The sequence below is a fragment of the Loxodonta africana genome, chromosome 7 (assembly GCF_030014295.1).
Source record: "Loxodonta africana isolate mLoxAfr1 chromosome 7, mLoxAfr1.hap2, whole genome shotgun sequence".
Taxonomy (NCBI): domain Eukaryota; kingdom Metazoa; phylum Chordata; class Mammalia; order Proboscidea; family Elephantidae; genus Loxodonta; species Loxodonta africana.
In genome coordinates, this window is record NC_087348.1 from 384,559 (window position 1) to 404,080 (window position 19,522).

General features: G+C 62.4%; 2 protein-coding genes across 3 annotated transcripts; one reads left to right on the forward strand and one right to left on the reverse strand.

Annotated features, from left to right (window-relative positions):
* Positions 1-369: 369 nt before the first annotated feature.
* PKP3 (plakophilin 3) lies at positions 370-9,781 on the forward strand. The gene is made up of 13 exons (XM_064287477.1): positions 370-635; positions 3,340-3,419; positions 3,570-4,201; positions 4,289-4,412; positions 6,178-6,382; positions 7,190-7,364; positions 7,845-7,962; positions 8,033-8,203; positions 8,343-8,528; positions 8,676-8,829; positions 9,040-9,232; positions 9,411-9,498; positions 9,721-9,781. Exons 1-13 carry the CDS (start codon positions 404-406, stop codon positions 9,754-9,756), a joined length of 2,394 nt encoding a protein of 797 aa, XP_064143547.1. The 5' UTR covers positions 370-403; the 3' UTR covers positions 9,757-9,781.
* A 229-nt stretch (positions 9,782-10,010) lies between these two features.
* Positions 10,011-17,308, reverse strand: SIGIRR (single Ig and TIR domain containing). 2 transcript variants are annotated; one of them, XM_064287476.1, is made up of 10 exons: positions 17,054-17,308; positions 15,156-15,298; positions 14,011-14,209; positions 13,375-13,508; positions 13,139-13,279; positions 12,748-12,891; positions 12,294-12,396; positions 12,080-12,230; positions 11,540-11,729; positions 10,011-11,250 (listed from the first exon to the last, which is right to left on the reverse strand). In XM_064287476.1, the coding sequence occupies exons 2-10, from the start codon at positions 15,160-15,162 to the stop codon at positions 11,087-11,089; spliced, it is 1,233 nt and encodes a 410-aa protein (XP_064143546.1). In that variant the 5' UTR covers positions 15,163-15,298; positions 17,054-17,308; the 3' UTR covers positions 10,011-11,086. The 2 variants fall into 2 exon arrangements, with proteins under 2 accessions (XP_064143546.1, XP_064143545.1); XM_064287475.1 differs by having other exon boundaries at positions 15,156-15,301.
* Positions 17,309-19,522: the final 2,214 nt, after the last annotated feature.

Consider the following 19,522-nt stretch of genomic DNA (forward strand, 5'->3'; position numbering starts at 1 on the left):
GCCTAGCACTTAGGACATGCAGGAGCTGATAAGCCCCCCACACCCTCCTGGGCCCATTCCCAGTCTGGCCCTTACAGGATGGGAATGAGAAGGGCCCAAACCCCTGTCCCTTGTCCTGGGATGAGCTGAGAGGAGTGCCAGGACCTGGAGCCATCCAGGGCCGGTTCTTCCGCCCAAATTCCACCTTAAGCAGCAGGCGGCCTCTCCCTCCCACCTGGCCCAGGTGTCCCCGCCCCCAGCTGAGCTCAGGGTTGGGCGGGAGTCTATCTCCAGGCCGGCTCTGGGCGCGGCCAGCAGGGAGGGGACTTCGGGGACAGGGCTGCGCCGGACGAGACGTTGGAGACAGTTTGGGTTGGAGGCGGCCGCCGAGGCCCAGGCCAGGCGGACCCAGCCACCTACCACCATGCAGGACGGTAACTTCCTGCTGTCGGCCCTGCAGCCTGAGGCCGGCGTGTGCTCCCTGGCCCTGCCCTCGGACATGCAGCTGGACCGCCGCGGCGCTGAGGGGCCGGAGGCCGAGCGGCTTCGGGCGGCCCGCGTCCAGGAGCAGGTCCGCGCCCGCCTCCTGCAGCTAGGCCAGCAGCCGAGGCACAATGGGGCAGCTGAGCCTGAGAGGACCACTGAGGCCACGAGAGGTAGGCAGTGGGTGGGGGTGGTGGGTGGTGGGTGGTGGGCAGAGAGAGGGTGGCCCCTTGGCCATGGGGTGTGTGAGGGCCTCGGCGGGCTCCCGAGTTCACTCCCTGACTCACGGAGGCCTCCACTGAGTCACTCGTCTCCGCCCGCCCCGCCCAGGCATGGGGAGAAGCCATGGGTGGGGCCACACTGCCACCCTGGCCTGGACCCCGAGTCCTCCTGGGCTGGGCCCTACCTGCTCCCTCGCCCTGAGCAGCAGCCCTCCCTGGGGAATGATGGCAGGGAGGACCCAGTACCTGGCAGCCAGGCCAGGCCCAGGAACATGTTTGTCCTCTGTCAGCAAACCTGGAACACACACTCATCCAGGCCCATGCCACAGACTCACGCCCAGTCCCAGGGACACTCTTAGACACATACAGGCATACACACAGACACATGTATGCAGATACACAGAGCCACACAGACACACACATACATACACTCATGGACACACACACACAGATATACACACACACACAGACATATGTATGCAGACACATGGGCACACATACATACAGCACATGGACACTCAGACACACAGATGCACACAGACACATGGACACAGACTAATAGATACATTCACATTACAGACACACACACACAAGAACATGTATGTATAGTCACACGCCTCCACAGACACACTCAACGCAGACTCCCAGGCTCCAGCGTCCCTCCAACATCACCCCCCATGCCCCATGGGAATAAAAGGAACAGAAATGTGGGGACAGGGGGTCTGGGAAATCCTGGACAAGAGCCACTGCCTGTCTGGACCAGGGGCTCCTGCGGGAATTGCAGGGGGAAGGCCAGCTGGAGTGACTCAGATATTCTCCGTGAGAACAGCAGGTGGGGGAGTGCCACTCGGTGCCAGCCAGACCCACCAGTGCAGGAATCTGAGCTCCTTTGCTCTGTGTGTGTAAGCACAGGTGTATGTGTGCGCACACATGTGCCTGTCGGTGCCTGTGTGTACACTTGCATGTGTGGCATACATGTGTGTGCGTTGTGAGAGCATGAGTGCATATGGGTGCAAGTATGTGAGTGTATGTGTGTATACTGTGCCTGTGTGCACATGTATGAGTGTATGTACGTGTGTGTACTGTGCCTGTGTGTGCACGTGTGTGTGTGCATGTATGTGTACTTTGCCTGTGTGTGTACGTGTGTATGTGTATGTGGACGTGTGTGTACTGTGCCTGTGTGTGCACATGTGTGTATGTGCATGCCTATGTACTGTGCCTGTGTGTATACGTGTGTGTATGTGTATGTGGACGCGTGTGTACTGTGCCTGTGAGCATGTGTATGTGCATGTCCCACAAATGCAACGAGCTCAGGGAAGTAGCTCTAAAAAAGTCCGTTTTCCTCCTTCGTCAGGCTACAGCAACAAGGGTTAAGGTTAGACAGTAAGCAAACCTCCCAGAATGTCGATCCACAGCGGGTCCCTCCCAGTACTACCACTTCCAGCGGCAGGGGGAAGAGGGCCCGACAGAAAGCATTGGGCAGCCTGGATTCCTGAGCTCATCCTTGCTGGATGCCAAGTAGGGTGCCCAGGGGTCACAGGGTGGAGGAGGGAGTGGGGAGGGTTAATTACCATCCTGGCTATTCTGACAATTAGGGGAAGGAGGATTATAATTTGGGGTTGGGGGCGTGCCCACCCAGGCTGAGCCTCACTGGCGTCAAAGGGTTAATAGCCCCTGTACAGAAGCCTCATTAACCAGGGTGGGTCTGGGGGAGCACACTGGGTGTAGGGGAGTCTTCCAGACCACCAGCTGGGGAGGGCCAAGAGCCCCCATTCCCCTGTGCTCCTACCCTGAGCCCGTTTAGCCCTAGTCACTCTGCCCAGGGAGGTTTTCCACACAGCAAGGACCCTGGAAGAGGTCAACCCCCTAGTCACCCCTGCCCCATCCGGAGGCCCTGCCCTGGTATCAACTCCAGTCCCCCACCCCGTTTTCCCCCCTTCCCCTTCTCTGGTCTCAGTTTTGGCTTTTTCCCAGTTGCTTCTTTGGATGATCTGTTTTCTAGCTCTTCCTACACACCTATCCATCTGTCCATCCACCCATCCATGTACCCCTCCGTCCGTCTGTCCACTTTGCCATCCACCCAGGTGTTGGTCCATCTCTCCTTCCATCCACCCACTCACCCCTCCACTCATCTACCTCCCAGCCCCCCTTCTCTATCCATCCATCCTCCCATCCTTCCAAATGTCCAGCCATCCCTCCCTCCTTTCATCCAACAGACTCCCCACCCACTCACCCACCCACCCCTCTGGCCCTTCCTCCACCCACCCACCCACTGGACTAGAAGCCCCTACTCAGCCAACTGTCTGTTTGTCTACCCACACTGTGTCAGCTGACACCTCTGTCCTCAGCTGGTAGGTGGCTGTACAGGAGAGATGTGGTCCTGGCCTCAGGCTATGCAGGTGGGAGAGGGGACTACCGATCAGGGCAGACTGGTCCAGGGAGTTGGGTGCCCTTGGTGAGCGTGAGTCACTTGCAGGTGTACCATGGCACAGATGGGGTCTGGGCAGCGGAGGAGCCTAGTGTGGACAGGAGGTCAGTGTGGGCTGGGGTAGGCAGTGCAGTTCCCCGTACGGGCAGGAGGGCTGGTAGAACGCTGAGGCCAGGCTGTGGCAGGGTGGAGGTGGTCCAGCCAAGCTTCCACTGTCCCTGTGCCCAGGCGTGTCCAGGGGTCAGTACCACACCCTGCAGACTGGCTTCAGCTCCCGCTCCCAGGGCCTGAGTGCAGATAAGACTTTGGTGAGTGATGCCGTCTCGAGCCCCAGCCCAGAGCGAGGGCGGGTCTGGGCCCATGGTCATTTGGGGACTCCACGGGTCATCTGGGAGGTTCTGGGGTAGGAGAACAGACAGCTGCACCAGGTGACTGCCCTCTCCGTCCCCCCTCCCCAGACCTCCCGACCGGTCGCCAAGCCCATCTACAGTCCTGCATCCTGGTCTTCCCGCTCGGCTGTGGACCTAAGCTCCAGCCAGAGGCTTAGCTCTGCCCACAATGGGGGCAGCGCCTTTGGGGCTGTGGGGTACAGGGCAATGCCACCCGCAGCACCCATGCCCACCCGGCCTGTGTCCTTCCATGAGCGCAGCATGCTGGGTGGCCGGGCTGACTATGACACGCTGTCCCTGCGCTCCCTTCGGCTGGGGTCTGGAGGCCTGGATGACCGATACAGTGTGGTATCAGAGCAGCTGGACCCCGCAGCCACCTCCGCCTACAGGGCCTTCGCCTACGAGCGCCAGGCCAGCTCCAGTTCAAGCCGGGCAGGGGCACTGGACTGGCCGGAGGCTGCCGAGGGCCCCCCAAGCCGGACCATCCGTGCCCCTGCCATGAGGACCCTGCAGCGGTTCCAGAGTGGCCACCGCAGCCGCGGGGGAACTGGGGGGACACCAGGGGCCATGCTGGAGCCCATGGCCCGGGCACCCTCTGTGCGCAGCCTCAGCCTCAGCCTGGCTGATTCCGGCCACCTGCCAGACGTGCGCAGGCTGGACAGCTATGGGGGCCACCGCACCCTGCAGAGGCTCAGCAGCGGGTGAGTGAGTGGCCAGCTGGTATGGGAGCAGGCGGGCTCCCGTCGTGGACCCTGAGGTCTGGCTGAAACCTGACCCCTGGCCTGCAGCTTTGACGACATTGATCTGCACTCAGCTGTCAAGTACCTCATGGCTTCAGACCCCAACCTGCAGGTGCTGGGAGCTGCCTACATCCAGCACAGGTGCTACAGCGATGCAGCTGCCAAGAAGCAGGTAACCACCCCACAGCCCAGTCCACTGCCCCTTGCTGGTCCTGAGCCACCTGCTGACCACCCTCTTTGACCCACTCCTTGTTGACCTCTGTTCCCTGACCACCTCTCATTGCTCTCTAAGCTGACTGGAGAGGTCCGATCCTGCCCAGGGCTTCCACAGTGGAAGAGGGACAGGAAGGTGCAATTTGCACATCTGTGTATTTGTGTACCTTTGCATACAACTGCATATATCCGTACACATCTCCATACACCTGGTTATGTCTGCACCCATCTGCACATACCTGCATACACCTGTACACATCTCCATACACCCGGTTATGTCTGTACACATCTGCACATACCTGCGTACACCTGTACACATCTCCATACACCCGGTTATGTCTGTACACATCTGCACATACCTGCGTACACCTGTACACATCTCCATACACCCGGTTATGTCTGTACACATCTACACATACCCGCGTACACCTGTACACATCTCCATACACCCGGTTATGTCTGTACACATCTGCACATACCTGCGTACACCTGTACACATCTCCATATACCCGGTTATGTCTGTACACATCTGCACATACCCGCACACACCTGTACACATCTCCATACACCCGGTTATGTCTGCGCCCATCTGCACATACCCGCATACACCTGTACACATCTCCATACACCTGGTTATGTCTGCACCCATCCGCACATACCCGCATACACCTGTGCACATCTCCATGCACCTGGTTATGTCTGCACACATCCGCACATACCCGCATACACCTGTACACATCTCCATACACCTGGTTATGTCTGCACCCATCCGCACATACCTGTACACATCTCCATACACCCGGTTATGTCTGTACACATCTGCACATACCTGCGTACACCTGTACACATCTCCATACACCCGGTTATGTCTGTACACATCTGCACATACCCCCACACACCTGTATACATCTCCATACACCCGGTTATGTCTGCGCCCATCTGCACATACCCGCATACACCTGTACACATCTCCATACACCTGGTTATGTCTGCACCCATCCGCACATACCTGTACACATCTCCATACACCCGGTTATGTCTGTACACATCTGCACATACCCGCACACACCTGTATACATCTCCATACACCCGGTTATGTCTGCGCCCACCTGCACATACCCGCATACACCTGTACACATCTCCATACACCTAGTTATGTCTGCACCCATCCGCACATACCTGCATACACCTGTGCACATCTCCATACACCTGGTTATGTCTGTACACATCTGCACACACCTGCATACACCTGTACACATCTCTGTGCACCTGGTTATGTCTGCACCCATCCGCACATACCCACATACACCTGTACACATCTCCATACACCCGGTTATGTCTGTACACATCTGCACATACCCGCACACACCTGTATACATCTCCATACACCTGGTTATGTCTGCACCCATCCGCACATACCTGCATACACCTGTACACATCTCCATACACCTGGTTATGTCTGTACACATCTGCACATACTTGCGTACACCTGTACACACCTCCATACACCCAGTTATGTCTGCGCACATCTGCACATACCTGCATACACCTGTACACATCTCCATGCACCTGAGTGTATTTGCATACATCTGCACTGTTTGCATAAACCTGCACATCTCCATACTCTGGGATATCTACATATACCTGGATATGTCTGCACTCATCTGCACACATCTGCATACACCTGGGCACACCTGCACACACTGGCATACCTGTGCCCACAGGCCCGCAGCCTTCAGGCTGTGCCTAGGCTGGTGAAGCTCTTCAACCATGCCAACCAGGAGGTGCAGCGCCACGCCACGGGTGCCATGCGCAACCTCATCTACGACAACGCCGATAACAAGCTTGCGCTGGTGGAGGAGAATGGCATCTTTGAGCTGCTGCGGACTCTGCGCGAGCAGGATGATGAGCTTCGCAAGAACGTCACAGGTGCCCCTGCCCTGTTGTCCTCCGCCTGTCCCCCACTCTGCCCCCTTGTCCTCCACCTGTCCCCTACACTGTCCCCACCTGTCCCCATCTGACCCCCACAATGTCCCTGCCTGTACCACCTGTCCTCTACTCTGTCCCCACCTGTCCCCCACGCTGTCCCCACCTGTCCCCCACACTGTCCCCATGCTGTCCCCATCTGACCCCCACAATGTCCCTGCCTGTACCACCTGTCCTCTACTCTGTCCCCATCTGTCCCCTACACTGTCCCCATGCTGTCCCCATCTGACCCCCACAATGTCCCTGCCTGTACCACCTGTTCTCTACTCTGTCCCCATCTGTCCCCCACACTGTCCCCACCTGTCCCCCACGCTGTCCCCATGATGTCCCCACTTATCCTCTGTGATGCTCTCCCGTTGTCCCTGCCTGCCCTGCACTTGTCTGCTCTGTATCTGTCTCTCCCTTACATCGCCTTCTGTCCCTCTCTCTGCCCAGCCATTTCCATTCCTGCCCCTTTTCCCATCCCATCCCTTTCCTTGGTCCCTGATTCCTTTCACTGGCTGTGTCCTGTTGGAGCCAGCCTCCCTGCCCCCCCAGGCCTATGTGTTCCCAAGCATTGTCCTCTCTTGCTCAGCCCCAGCCTGTGACCCTGCAGGTCACGCTGTGCAAGTTCACAATCTTCCAGTGGGGCTCTATAAGTGGTACACATACACCAGGCCTGGCCACTGGGCAGAGGCTGGGAGCCAAGCCTTGGGGGCCTTCCTCTCCCCCACCCATCCTGACCCCCAGCCTTTGGTGCTGCCTGCCCAGGAATCCTTTGGAACCTCTCATCTAGCGACCATCTGAAAGACCGCCTGGCTCGCGACACGCTGGAGCAGCTCACTGACCTGGTGCTGAGCCCTCTCTCGGGAGCTGGGGGGCCACCCCTCATCCAGCAGAATGCTTCCGAGGCTGAGATCTTCTATAACGCCACCGGCTTCCTAAGGTGCACAGGACTCACAGTTGGCCGGGAGGGTCACGGGCTGGGCCGAGGGCTGTGGGGAAGAGCCAGGGGCTGGGATAATGGGGCAAGGCAGAGGAGACCTCTAAGAAGAGGTGTTTGAGACTTAAACAATGAAGAGGAGCAGCCATAAGTCTGGCAGAAGGAGAATGGAGAGAAGTGGGCAGACAGGCAGGGGTGGCTAAGGCAAGGACTGGGGGATGGGCTGCCAGCTGTGGCTGCACAGGTATAAGCAGGATGACTCTCAGAGCCACAGGCTTAGGTGTCATAAAATTAGGGATGCGACGTGATCTGATGTACATAAGCCCCCACCTCCAACTGTGAGGTGTGGGCCCGGAGATGGGAACAGTGTTGCAGGGGCCAGCAGTGTCCTGTAGGGCAGGCTCTGTCAGGGGGCCCCTGTGGCGTGGGCTCTGCTTTGGGAGGGAGAGTCCCTGAAGGGCCCTCATCTGCCTATGTCCACAGGAATCTCAGCTCAGCCTCCCAGGCTACTCGCCAGAAGATGCGGGAGTGCCACGGGCTGGTGGACGCCTTGGTCACCTACATCAACCACGCCCTGGACGTGGGCAAGTGCGAAGACAAGGTGAGGGGTGACCATGCCCGGGGTTCTGGGGGGTCTCCAGCCTACTCTGACCACCAATCACCCCCTGCAGAGTGTGGAGAACGCTGTGTGTGTGCTGAGGAACCTGTCCTACCGCCTGTATGACGAGATGCCGCCATCTGCGCTGCAGCGGCTTGAGGGCCGGGGCCGCAGGGATGCTGCAGGGGTACCACCCGGCGAGGTGGTGGGCTGCTTCACACCGCAGAGCCGGCGGCTGCGTGAGGTGGGCCTGGGCGGAAGACTCTAGCCCAACCCCACCCTGAACCCACTTGATACCTGCCTTACCCCACCTGACCTCAGTGAGGCCACCCAACCCCACCTGACCTGGCTGGCCCTTGGTGCTCTCCCTCCCTCCTACCCAGCTGCCCCTCACAGCGGATGCGCTCACCTTTGCGGAGGTGTCTAAGGACCCCAAGGGCCTGGAGTGGCTGTGGAGTCCCCAGATCGTGGGGCTGTACAACCGGCTACTGCAGCGCTGTGAGCTGAACCGGCACACGACTGAGGCTGCGGCTGGGGCACTGCAGAACATCACCGCGGGCGACCGAAGGGTGGGCAGGCCGTGGACCTGCTTCCTGCTGGGGTGGACAGACAGGCTTGGGCGAGGCAGTGGCAGGGCTGGAGGGGGCCGAGGGCCTGGATGGGGCCAGGCGCCAGGGCTGGGCCTCTCCTCACAGCACTGCCTTACACCCCCACAGTGGGCTGGCGTGCTGAGCCGCCTGGCCCTGGAGCAGGAGCGCATCCTGAACCCCCTGCTGGACCGCGTCCGGACTGCTGACCACCACCAGCTGCGCTCACTGACCGGACTCATCCGAAACTTGTCCCGAAATGCCAGGAACAAGGATGAGATGTGTGAGTCAGACTGTCCCGAAGCCTGGGTTTTCCCCTGACCTGTGTCTGGCCTTCATTTGCCCTGGCCCCTGCCCAGTTCATAGCCCCATGTCTCCCCAGTGGGGCTGGCTTCTGGCAAGATGCCGCCCAGGGGTGTGGACCCCATTCCAGTCCCCTGGGGGAGGCAGGGACCTGCAGGCGGGGTGGACACTGATCTGGACTATCCTCCAGCCACCAAGGTAGTGAGCCACCTGATTGAGAAGCTCCCAGGCAGCGTGGGGGAGAAGTGCCCCCCAGCCGACGTGCTGGTCAACATCATAGCCGTGCTCAACAACCTGGTGGTGGCCAGTCCCATCGCTGCCCGAGACTTAATCTACTTCGACGGGCTACGCAAGCTGGTCTTCATCAAGAAGAAGCTGGACGGGTGAGGGTCCGCCCCCGCCCCGCCCTCCTCTCAGACCCCGCCCCAGCCCCGCGGGCCCACCCGCCTCTCAGAGCGGGGACCCTTCCTCGGGAAGCTCGACCCCCGCCCCCTGGAGCCCCACCCCTCGGCCCCTCCCTCCCTGTCCCCTCACCGCTCTCCTGACCCCTGCCCGCCCCAGCCCCGACAGTGAGAAGTCCGCGCGGGCGGCCTCCAGCCTCCTGGCCAACCTGTGGCAGTACAGCAAGCTCCACCGCGACTTCCGGGCGGTAGGTCCTGGCGAGGCGAGGCGGGCTCGTGGGGTGTGGGACACAGCGCGGGGCGTCGGGGTTCTGAGGGGCGGGCTAGGGCTCCGAGAGGCGGGGACGGGCGTGGGAAGCGGGACCCAGGACAGAGCGGTACGGCCGCGCCCTACCCTAGGGGATGCCAGGGGCCGGGGATGCAGGGTCAGCGGCAGACGAGCGTCTGAGCTGGCCCCTCTCTGGCTACAGAAGGGCTATCGGAAAGAGGACTTCCTGGGTCCGTAGGCGAGGCCTCCTGGACAAGGGGCAGGCGGTGTGGCCGGCTCCGAGGGACACTCCAGTAGGAGCTGCATCGCAGGCCGGGCTGGGAGAGGGCTGTGGCTCAGGGGCCTCTCTGGACGCTTGTGTGCACCTGCGAGGGGCCTGGGCCACCAGGAAGGGGACGGGGCTTGTGGCTGGGGACTTGGTTTCTGCAGGGCGGGGGAGGGGCAGGGCTTGAGTCTGCTTTGGTGCTTAGGGAGACGACCAGGTCACATTGGCAAAAAGGGGGGGGGGCGGCCATGCTGAGGAGGGTCTGAGCACAGCCCGACAGTGCCTCACGGCCAACACTGGGCAATAAAAGTGGCCGAGGATGCAGCAGCCACAGCCCTGTGTGCTTCTTTGACTGCCTGACCTGGGAGCATCTAATTCAGGGAGGCCTTTAATAAAGGGGGAGGTGCACACCCACACCTGCCCTGCACACACACACACACAGGCTCACACACTGGCTTCTGAGGTCACCCGACCCAGGACAGGGAGGAGGGGATGCCCAGAGTGGGGAGAGCTGGCAAGGCTGAGACAAGGGGCAGTGGGTGCAGGAGAGCTGGAGACCTTGTAAGCAGACACGAGGCTGGGGCTGTGACCAGTGCAGGCTTCCATGCTGCCCCCACACACCACCTTCAAACGTGCCCAACACCCCTCTGCCTGCCCCACTGGGCCAGGGTGCCAAGCAGGCCTCTCACTATCCACCTGAGGTTTGGGGTCCGGTAGGCTGGTTCTGGGTCCCCATCGCACCCAGGGCCAGGCTGTTGGATGTGAGGCTATGGTGGATGTTTTCACAACAGGAGGTTCTGCTGCTGAAAAATGTTTGCAAAGCTTGGAACCTGAGGTCTCTAAAAGCCGGTCCCACCCTAAGGATCGGCGGGCTGGGGACAGTCATGCCAGCAGCAGCAGGGAGGACCCAGAGGGAGACCTGAGAACCCCCAGTATGGGGAGAAGGGAGGGAGGGCAGGGCGAAGGAGCTTTATTTGGTGATCCAGTGAACATGGAGGAAAGAAGGGAAAAGTCAAGGGCCCCAGGGAGCCTGATATTGGAGTGAGGGGGAGGAGGCCAAGGGGATGCTCTGTCCAGGACACTGTGGACGGCCCCACCCACCCTTCCTGCTGCAGGAGAGGAGGGGTTGTGGTCCAGGCAGGATCCAAAAAGACTTTATTTTTCTGGCACTTGAATGGGCCCTGAGGCCTCACTCCCCTGAGAGGTCCCAGAACCCGGGGCAGGGCAAGGGTCCTCCCGCTGAGCAGCCCTCCCCCCAGCTGTCCCTGGTGAGCCTGCTGTTCTGGGGGCAGCCTGGGGCCGGCTACACGTCATCCTCCGACACCAGGCAGTAGAAGTCAGTGCGGGCGCTGTAGTTCCGGGAGCCAAGGTCCGAGACGTCCATGTCGTTGCCCAGGCCCTCGCCCAGCGTGACCACACTTACACGCGGTGGAGCTGAGGGCTCCCCAAAGATAGGCCCTCGGACACCTGTGGGGGGGCAGGGGGCAGGGGGGAGAGCCGCGAGGCCTGAGTCTGAGCTGCCCATAGCCTGCCTTCTGCCCAGGGTCACCCTCCCTGCTCATCCCCACCCCTCCCCCTGCCACACTGGCACATGAGGTCCATGAATTTCCCACCTGGCCGTGGGCCTGAGCACCCCCAGGGAGAGGGGCAGTGAGGGGGTGCAGGGGCCCTCAATGCAGGGAAGAGTTCACAGCTGGGCCCTTTTCTGTCCCCCAGGCTACACCTCTCAGGGTCGGGGGGCTGAGGTGGGGCATACCCAGGTCTCCCTCAGGATCCGGGTCCAGCTCAGGATCCAGGGTCCGAGCCTCCGGGACGCTGCCTTGGACTATCAGCATGGGGTCCTTGTCGTCCTGCAGCTGGGTCTGAGGGTCCCCCTCCATTGCCCTGTACCGCACCTTCCGTGGCAGCGCCAGCCGCAGCTCTTTCCAAAAATCAGAAGAAGGTGTCTGGGGGATCAGGGTGGGAGTGTCAGGGGTGTCAATGAGCGTGGCCCCCCATCCAGGGTTAGCATGTGTGGCCAAGGGGAGGGGGCTACAAACGCTGGAAGCCCCCCGGCCACTTTGGTCCCAAACAGTGCTTCCTGCAGCGTGTTTGCACAAGTCCAACGCGGCTCCGGGGACCTCGAAGGCGGCTCACTCCTTCCAAGCTATGGAATCCCCAACCACAGGGCCCCATGTCGCAACTCCCCGTACCGACAGAGGGTCCCTATCTGGAGCCCCCCAGGCCCCATCTCCACTGCCATCTCCCAGGGCCACTAGGACGGCCCCCTCCCCACACCTCCCCCTCGCTCACGCACCACCGAGCCGGGCTTCCAGAGCAGCAAGGTCACCAGGTGGCGGTGCTGGCGCAGCAGGCGAAGTGCTGGGTGCGCGGGGTCGCGCCTCTGGCCCTCGAAAGTGATGAAGATGGGTCTGCGCGTGAGTTCCAGCAGCCGGCACAGGCCCTCCCTGCGGGGGCGGGACCGTCAGGGCGGGCGGGGATGGGGGCCTCCCGCCCCCCGTGGGACCCACCGGAAGCTGTGGCTGCACCAGGCCCGGCCCAGGAAGGCGTCCGACAGGACCACGATGAGGCGCCGGCAGCGGCTCAGGTTCACCAGGAGGTCGGCCGAGGGCTCTGCGGGGACCGCGACGTCGGGAGGGACCCGGGACAGAGATGCGGGGGCGGGGGCTGTTGTGGGCGGGGCGGTGCAGGGGCGGGGCCCGTCGGGGCGGGACTGCTGTGGGCGGGGCCTCCAGGGGCTATTGTGGGCGTGGCCCATGGGGGCTGTCGTGGTGCCTGGGGCGGGGCCTCTAGGGGTGGGGCTGTCGGGGCGGGGCCCTAGTAGGGGCGGGGCTTCCTGGGCGGGGCCCTAGTGGGGGCGGGGCTGCCCTCCCGGGACCAGACCCCTCGGACCACGCAGACCGGCCCTGGGGGGCGGGCAGGGGGCGAGGAGAGTGGCAGGTGGGCGGGCCCGGGAGGCGGTACCCGCGCGGGGCAGGAGGTCACGGTCGTCCAGGAAGAGCTTGTAGCCCCGACGCCGCTCGAGCTGCGGCTTCAGGATGAAGTTGACGAACTTGCGGTCCTCGGGGCAGTCGCTGTAGGAGACGTAGGCGTCGTAGAGCTTCCCGTCTGCGGACGGCGGCCGGTCAGCGCGGCGGCTTCCAGGCCTCGGCCGGCTCCCGGCTTCCCCAGGCCCCTGCCCCCGCGCGCACAGGCCACCCGCGTCCCCGGGCGCCCACCCAGCAGATGCCGGCACAGCCGCCCACGGCCCCCAGCCGCAGGACTTCCCCCCGGCCCCGTGCGCCCCCTTCCCTGGACCGGTGCGCGCCAGAGTTCTCCGGGGCATAGCCTCTCCGGCCTCCGGGCCGCCACGCACCGTTCACCTCCACCTCGCCGTAGGCGTCCTGGTACCAGAGCAGCACGCTGAGACGGCACCTGACGTAGAGCAGTGCGGCCAGGAGCAGCGCCAGCAGGACGAGGAGCGAGGCTAGCACTGCGGCCACATGGCCGGGCGGACCTGGGGACCGACCAAGGGCAGCCTGAGCTGCTGCGCCCCGCACTCTCCATGCCCCGCGGCCCCCGGGCTCCCCGCCACCCGGTGTACAGCCTCACCTGCTCTCCAGAGCATGAAGGAGGAGGAGCTGATGTTGTGGACCGAGCAGGTGAAGACTCCATAGTCCTCCGCAGTGGTCAGGTTGACTCCCAGGACTCTGGACACAAGCACCTTTGACAAGTTGGCCCCGACCCTGGAGAGACCAAGCCCCAACCTCTCACCTGGGGCCACGAGTGTCAGTAATTGCACCAGAGCCATACCTGTCTGACCTCACCGGGGAGGTTGCAGATTTGGGCTTTCTGGGCAGTCCTTGGGTGCTAAGCTAAGAGAAGTGGCCAGAACCAGGGAGGAGGTGGGGGAGGCAGAGGGGTAGATCAGTTTTGGGACAGTCACCCTAACTTAGGGTCTGGGTCCTGTGGAGTCATCTATCTGATCACAGGCTTGACCCAGTGGTCAGTGACCTCGCTCCAGCCCTAGGACTGTTAGCATCAATGGCTTGGGCAGTCACACTGACTCTGGACCAGTGTCTGCAGGGGCCACTCAGACCCCAAGATGTGTCTCTCTGGTCACTAACCCTTGGCCTGTGTCTAGGGTGACACTCCACTACACAAGCCCATATCCAGGTGGTTACAGACCAAGGTGTGGGTCAGGGACAGCTGCAGCCCAGGGTATATCCATGGTAGTCACTCCCTTACCAGAAGCCCTCCTGGAAGCTGTAGTTGCTTCCGTTGCCCAGTGGCAGCCCATCTTTCAGCCACTGCACTGAGGGCAGAGGACAGTGGAGCCCAGAGACCACCCAGGCCGTGCAGTTCAGAGTGACTACACTGCCCAGAGCAGGCCTCAGGACCTGGTCTCCAGCCGGGGAGATGAAGTCAGGGTTCCCGTCACAGACACCTGCAGAGAGGACACAGTGGGGCCCATCGTGCCTGGGATGCCCATTCCCACCACCTGCACTGTGGCCTGGTGTCCAAGGAAGACCCAGTGGCGGAGGTGGGTGTGCCTGGTGGTCATGCCTCCTCCATCCACGGGACCCATATGGGATAAAGCCCACAGCGGCAGCCTGTTTGTGTGTTCTGCCTGCACTATACTTGGCAGGCCCTCTTCTAGGAGGTGACATCAGCAGGGAGGGCAGTGGCCAGAGCCTGAGTCCCGGGGCAGGGCCTGGGTCACAGCAAGCTACCACCCCAGCCTAGCAGGGCCATCCAGCAGCTGCTTATCCACTCAGGACCTGAGCCCGGCCCCCAGGTATCCTGTGTGTACCTGTGGCCCACCTGCCGCCGAGGGTGAGGAGCCGGGTGCAGCCCCCTCAGCCCATCTGCCCCTGCTGTAGGGGTCTGTAGGGAGCATGGGCACTGGTGGGTTGGGGGAGTCAGGTGCTGCCCTGCCACGACCTTCCACCCTGGACCGCACATTTGGGAACCTGGGGTTCCAGAACTCTCTGCTCCAGTCCACCAACCTGAGACCCGAAGGCTCTCATCTCTATGGATCAGTGAGCCCCAGAGGGAGAATCAGAGAAGACCACCATCATCGTGGTAGAGTGGCCTCCCCCCAGCCCACATCTACTTGCCCTTTCCCAGGACCACCTACCACCCGTATTCCCGGACTTCACTGACAGCCCTCCCCTCCCAGCCCGGCCTGGAAGCCTTGGGCTCAGGGCCCTCCTAAAGGCCCCTGTGGGGGAACTGCCAGCCAGAGGCAAGGGTGTCCCTTGTCCTCCAACAAAGCCATGGGGGAGGGAGCAGAGGCCTTTGTACTCCATCACAAGGCCCAGCTGCGAGCCAAGTGAGAGCAGCCTGAGGGGCAGGAGGTGGGGAGGGGGAGCCCTCTCTAACCCGCCTACCTGCCATAGCTCTGGCTGGGCCTCCAGGGCAGGCTGGGCCCAGGGCTACCCCTAGCCACGGGCTGTCTGGCCCGAGTGTACTGGGGTCAGGGCTCGCTCTGTCCTTGTGGCTGGTTGGTCAGGGCGCCCAGAGGGGTCAGAGGCTGCTGCCATCACAGGGAACAAGTTAAACAGGATGAGTTAACAAGTAACCGCACTGGCCACAGATGGCCTGGCCCCAGCATCAATCCCATCCAGATCCGCACAGCCTGGGGTTGGGAGGGGCTCTCAGACCAGCTTCCCCCTCCTCAGGCCTTTCCACCTTGAGGGTACCAGCTGGGCCGAGGTCCCAAGGAGAGCAGGGGTTTGTCTCACTCCCAGCTCTGTCCCCCAGAATGAGGGCTGGCCTACACAGGTGGGGGCTGAGGTGCCATTACTGAGTGAAGACCCGGGGACTGGGGCCACGAGTGACATGTCCACTGCCACACGGTGGGTCCCAGACCCCATACACCCGACAGCCAGGGTTTTGTTCTAGATCTATTCACATGTGTACACACATGTGTAGACACAGCCAGGCCTGTCAGCCCCTGAAGGCAGAGCAGAGCCCTGAGGTATCCAAGGCAAGAGAGGCAGATGGGCCAGGCTGGGGCTGAGGCTGTTCTGATGGGTCTCACTGTGCACCCCATCTTCTGGGTCCCACACTGCTGCACCCCACCCCGTGACCTGATTTGTCATTTCCAGACCTTGAGACTTTTGTCTAAATTGTTTTCCAAGGGAAGCCCTCACCCCATCCATAGGTGACCTCCTGCAGGTGACCTTTGTCTCCTAACGTGGTCAGGAACCATCCCTAACCCGAGGCTGGCTGCCCACACCCAGCTCTCCAGACAAAAAACTCCCAAGTGATGTGAACTGGGAGCAGTCTTCGGGTCACCTCCTGCCCCAGGTCACCTTGTTTACTCAATGACGGTTTACTGAACACCCACTCCCCTCCCTACTGAGTGTACACCTCAAGGCTGGGGTAGGGCCCTGCACCCCAACTCCCTCAGGCCCCCCTCTGCCCCTGAGCCCTGGCTCCCGGGTCTTCTGTGCAAGTCAGCCTGGGCTCCTCCCCAGCCCCCGGTCCCATCTTAGCCCAGCCTGGCCTCTTCACAGCTAGAGCCCCAGGTTTGTCTGGGCAGAACTTCCATGGGAACTGGTGGTGAATCACACTTCACACATGTAGCCATTAAAGCTGGCAAGGAGGGTCCTTCCAGAAGCCTGGTGGGGTGGGGGGAGTCCTGGGGAGTTCCCTGGAGCAGAAGAGCCTACTAAGGGGGGACTGTGAAGACAGAATGGCTGGCACTCCCTCCTGCAGCCCAGAGTGCTGACTCCTAACAGTGTACCCAGAAGGACACATACCACCTGTAGCCCAGTGGGTTCCCCAGCACCTCCCTAGAGGTCTGGCCCCTCAGCCCCTCGGCCCCTGCAGAGGCCACCTCTGGCCCTCCTGGAAGTCAAGGCTAAACTGCCTCGGTGAACCCCAGGAGGCAGCAGGTGCCTCTGCACTGCACTTGGTATATATACATGCACACACCTACTGGTGCACACAGGACCCTGTCCACATGCTCACCTGCACTGAGCTCCTGTCCTGTAGACTGCATGCACACACAAGCACACCTCCAGCACTCGAGGCCCACAAGCCTGGCACCCAGTGTGCACACACAGCACCCTTCCCACTACATCTCGAACGCCTCCTGGGCGCACACACACCTGCAGCGCCTGCAGAGCACACTGCCACACCTGCACACACACAAGCCATGCACACACACCACGCACACTGCCCCCTCCCCACAGTCAGGCCCGCTCTGAGACAGGCCACAGCCCCAAAAGGCCCACCAGCCACAGGCTCACTCGGAGGCGGCTGGAGGGCAAGGAGTCACCTGGTTCCGGCTCTTTCCTTCTGGGGGGTGGTGTTGGTCATGTGTGTGTGAATGGGCCACAAACTCCTCACACAGCTGGTCCCCCCACACCTTCTTCAGCACAGCTGGGCCCCCCACACCTTCTTCATCACTGTGTCTCCTGGAGAAGCACCAGCAGACACAGCAGGACCTGGTTTTGTTTGTCTGTGTGTATTTTAATCAAAACTTTCTCCGTAGTTTCCTGGCGTTGCAGTCACATCCTCTCCTGACCCTAAGCCCCACCCAGGCCCCCCCACCTGCCTGCCCGCCCAGCTCTTCCTGTAGCTCTGAGTCAGGCAGCTCCTTCCTCTGGACGCACCCACCATGCACCGCACTTCCCTCGGCAGGCTGCCTGGTGGGGGTGTGGGGGGGCAGAGGTGCAGTGGGCCTGGGCCCAGGGTGATGTGGGGCAGTATGGGTGACGTGGCCTGTCCCCTGGACACCCTGAGGTGCTACTTGGGAGGAGGAGTCGCTTCAGCTCAGGGCTTCTCTGACCCCTGACCTGCCTTTAGCCCAAGAGAAAGGACCCCATGGTGGGCGGGGGGGGGAGGGGCTCAAGGAAACTCCTGACCAAAAACAGGCATCAAGCTGGGTTTTGCGGGCCCTGCCCATCTACCTCCCAGGCATGGCCCCCCAAGCAGGTGAGTGCTTACAAGGAAGCAGGCACAGGGAGCAGAGACTCCCTGGTCTGAGACTGGGTGGGGGGGGAGTGGGCATCTCTTATTGTTACCACCTCCCCCTCATCGAGCTGGTAGTCAAAGCCCAGCAATAGGTGGCTGGGTCGCTACCTGCAGAACCAGACAAGGGTGCCCTCACTCCCTGGGGGCCAGGGGTCCTAAGAGGTAATTCCCTCCTGTCTCCCTGACCCGGGCGGAGCCTTGCTGGTCCAGGTCTTTATCCCACATCCTAGCAGGCCCACCCCTGCTCCACCTCTCCAGGGCCCCTCTCCCAGGGCCCATGCTCAAGACCCTTGGGTAATAGGGTACCTCGGGCTGGGGTCCCACAGAGCTAGATGGACCCCTGACTTGGCTGCGTGCCTCGCTGAGCCTCCTTTCCAACGCTGGACACTACAGGCACCACTGGCGCCTCCTCGCAGGGGCCACAGCCAGCGTCCAAGCTCCTTAGCTCATCCCCACACTGTAGGTCCGGAAAAGGAGGCGGTCTCCCTCGGGCACCAGAGCCCGCCTCCCAGCCGGCCTCACCACCAAACTGCCCTCTGTGCACATCCCGTTCATATTACCATCACCCCGGACCCCCTGCCTCCTTCTACCAACCCCAGTACCCCCAAGCGACCGTAAGGTCCCAAATCGACCCTGGCCACTCCCGGACATTTTCTCCCGCGGCCATCTGCGCCCCTCCCCGTTCCTAGAAAGCCGCTGCCACTGCCTTCTCGGTCCCCGCGCCTCTAGGACTCGCCGGCCGGCCCCTCCCGCCAGCTCCCAGTCCTCCGCTGTCTCCGAACCTCCTCCCCCTCCCGGATCTCAGACACGCAGTCCCCCTGACCCTCGCAGGCTGCGCCCTCGCGTTGTCTCTCCTTAGGAGGGGACGTGCTTAAACGGTCGCGGGGCCGAGGAGCAACGGCGCACCCACGCTGCTCCCCACCCCGCCCTCCGCCTTCCCTGGGGGGAGGCCTTGGCCGCTACCCAGCACCTGGCAGGCGTGGGAACTAGGTAGGTCGGAGAGCGAGCACGGCAGGTGAGGGCGCGGACGGCCGGGCGGGGCGCGTGCGGCGGGGGCGGGGGTGCGGATGGTGGAAGCTCCGCCCTGAGCCTCCGCACCTGGCGTTTCCGGGTAGATTCTTGGCGACCATAGAGGCCGCAGGCCTCGGTTCTGGGTTTGGGGCGTAGAGAGGGCCCCTCGCCCCGCGGAGCAAGGTCACTGGAAGCCCCCGCGCACGTCGCGGGGCGCGGGAAAGGCGGCCTTGCCTCGGGCCCCTGCTTCGGCCTCAAAGGTCCAAGGGGCCGCGACGCAGACCGCTGGCGCTCCGAGCCAATTCCTGCGGGACCCATCCGCCACGCCCCCGGAGGGTCTTCGGCACGACAAGCGCCCCGTTCTCCGGTCTTCGGTCTGGGTCCTAGCCCCAGAGGGACGGCGGCCTCCGCTCCCCACCCCCCCCCCCAGCGGTTTGAGCCCCGACAGCAACTCACCTGCTGCCAAAACCCGGGGCTTGCGCGGCCGTGGGGGCGGGGCGGCTCACCTGGGCCAGATGCGCAGCGGCGATGGCCCCGGCGGCGGCGGCAGGTGCAGCCCCGCCCCGCAGCCAGCAGGGAGGGCGGACTCAGGTGTTACCGCTTTAGGCCGGAGGCTGGGGCTCGGCTCAGGACTGTCCTGGGCGCCACCCCCCGGACTGCGGCCGCCCGGGCCTGGGGCAGAGGTCAAATGGGCTCAACCAGCCCGAGTGTCTCACGGAGACCAAGACTCCGTGGAGATCCCACCTTTTTGCAAGTGCTC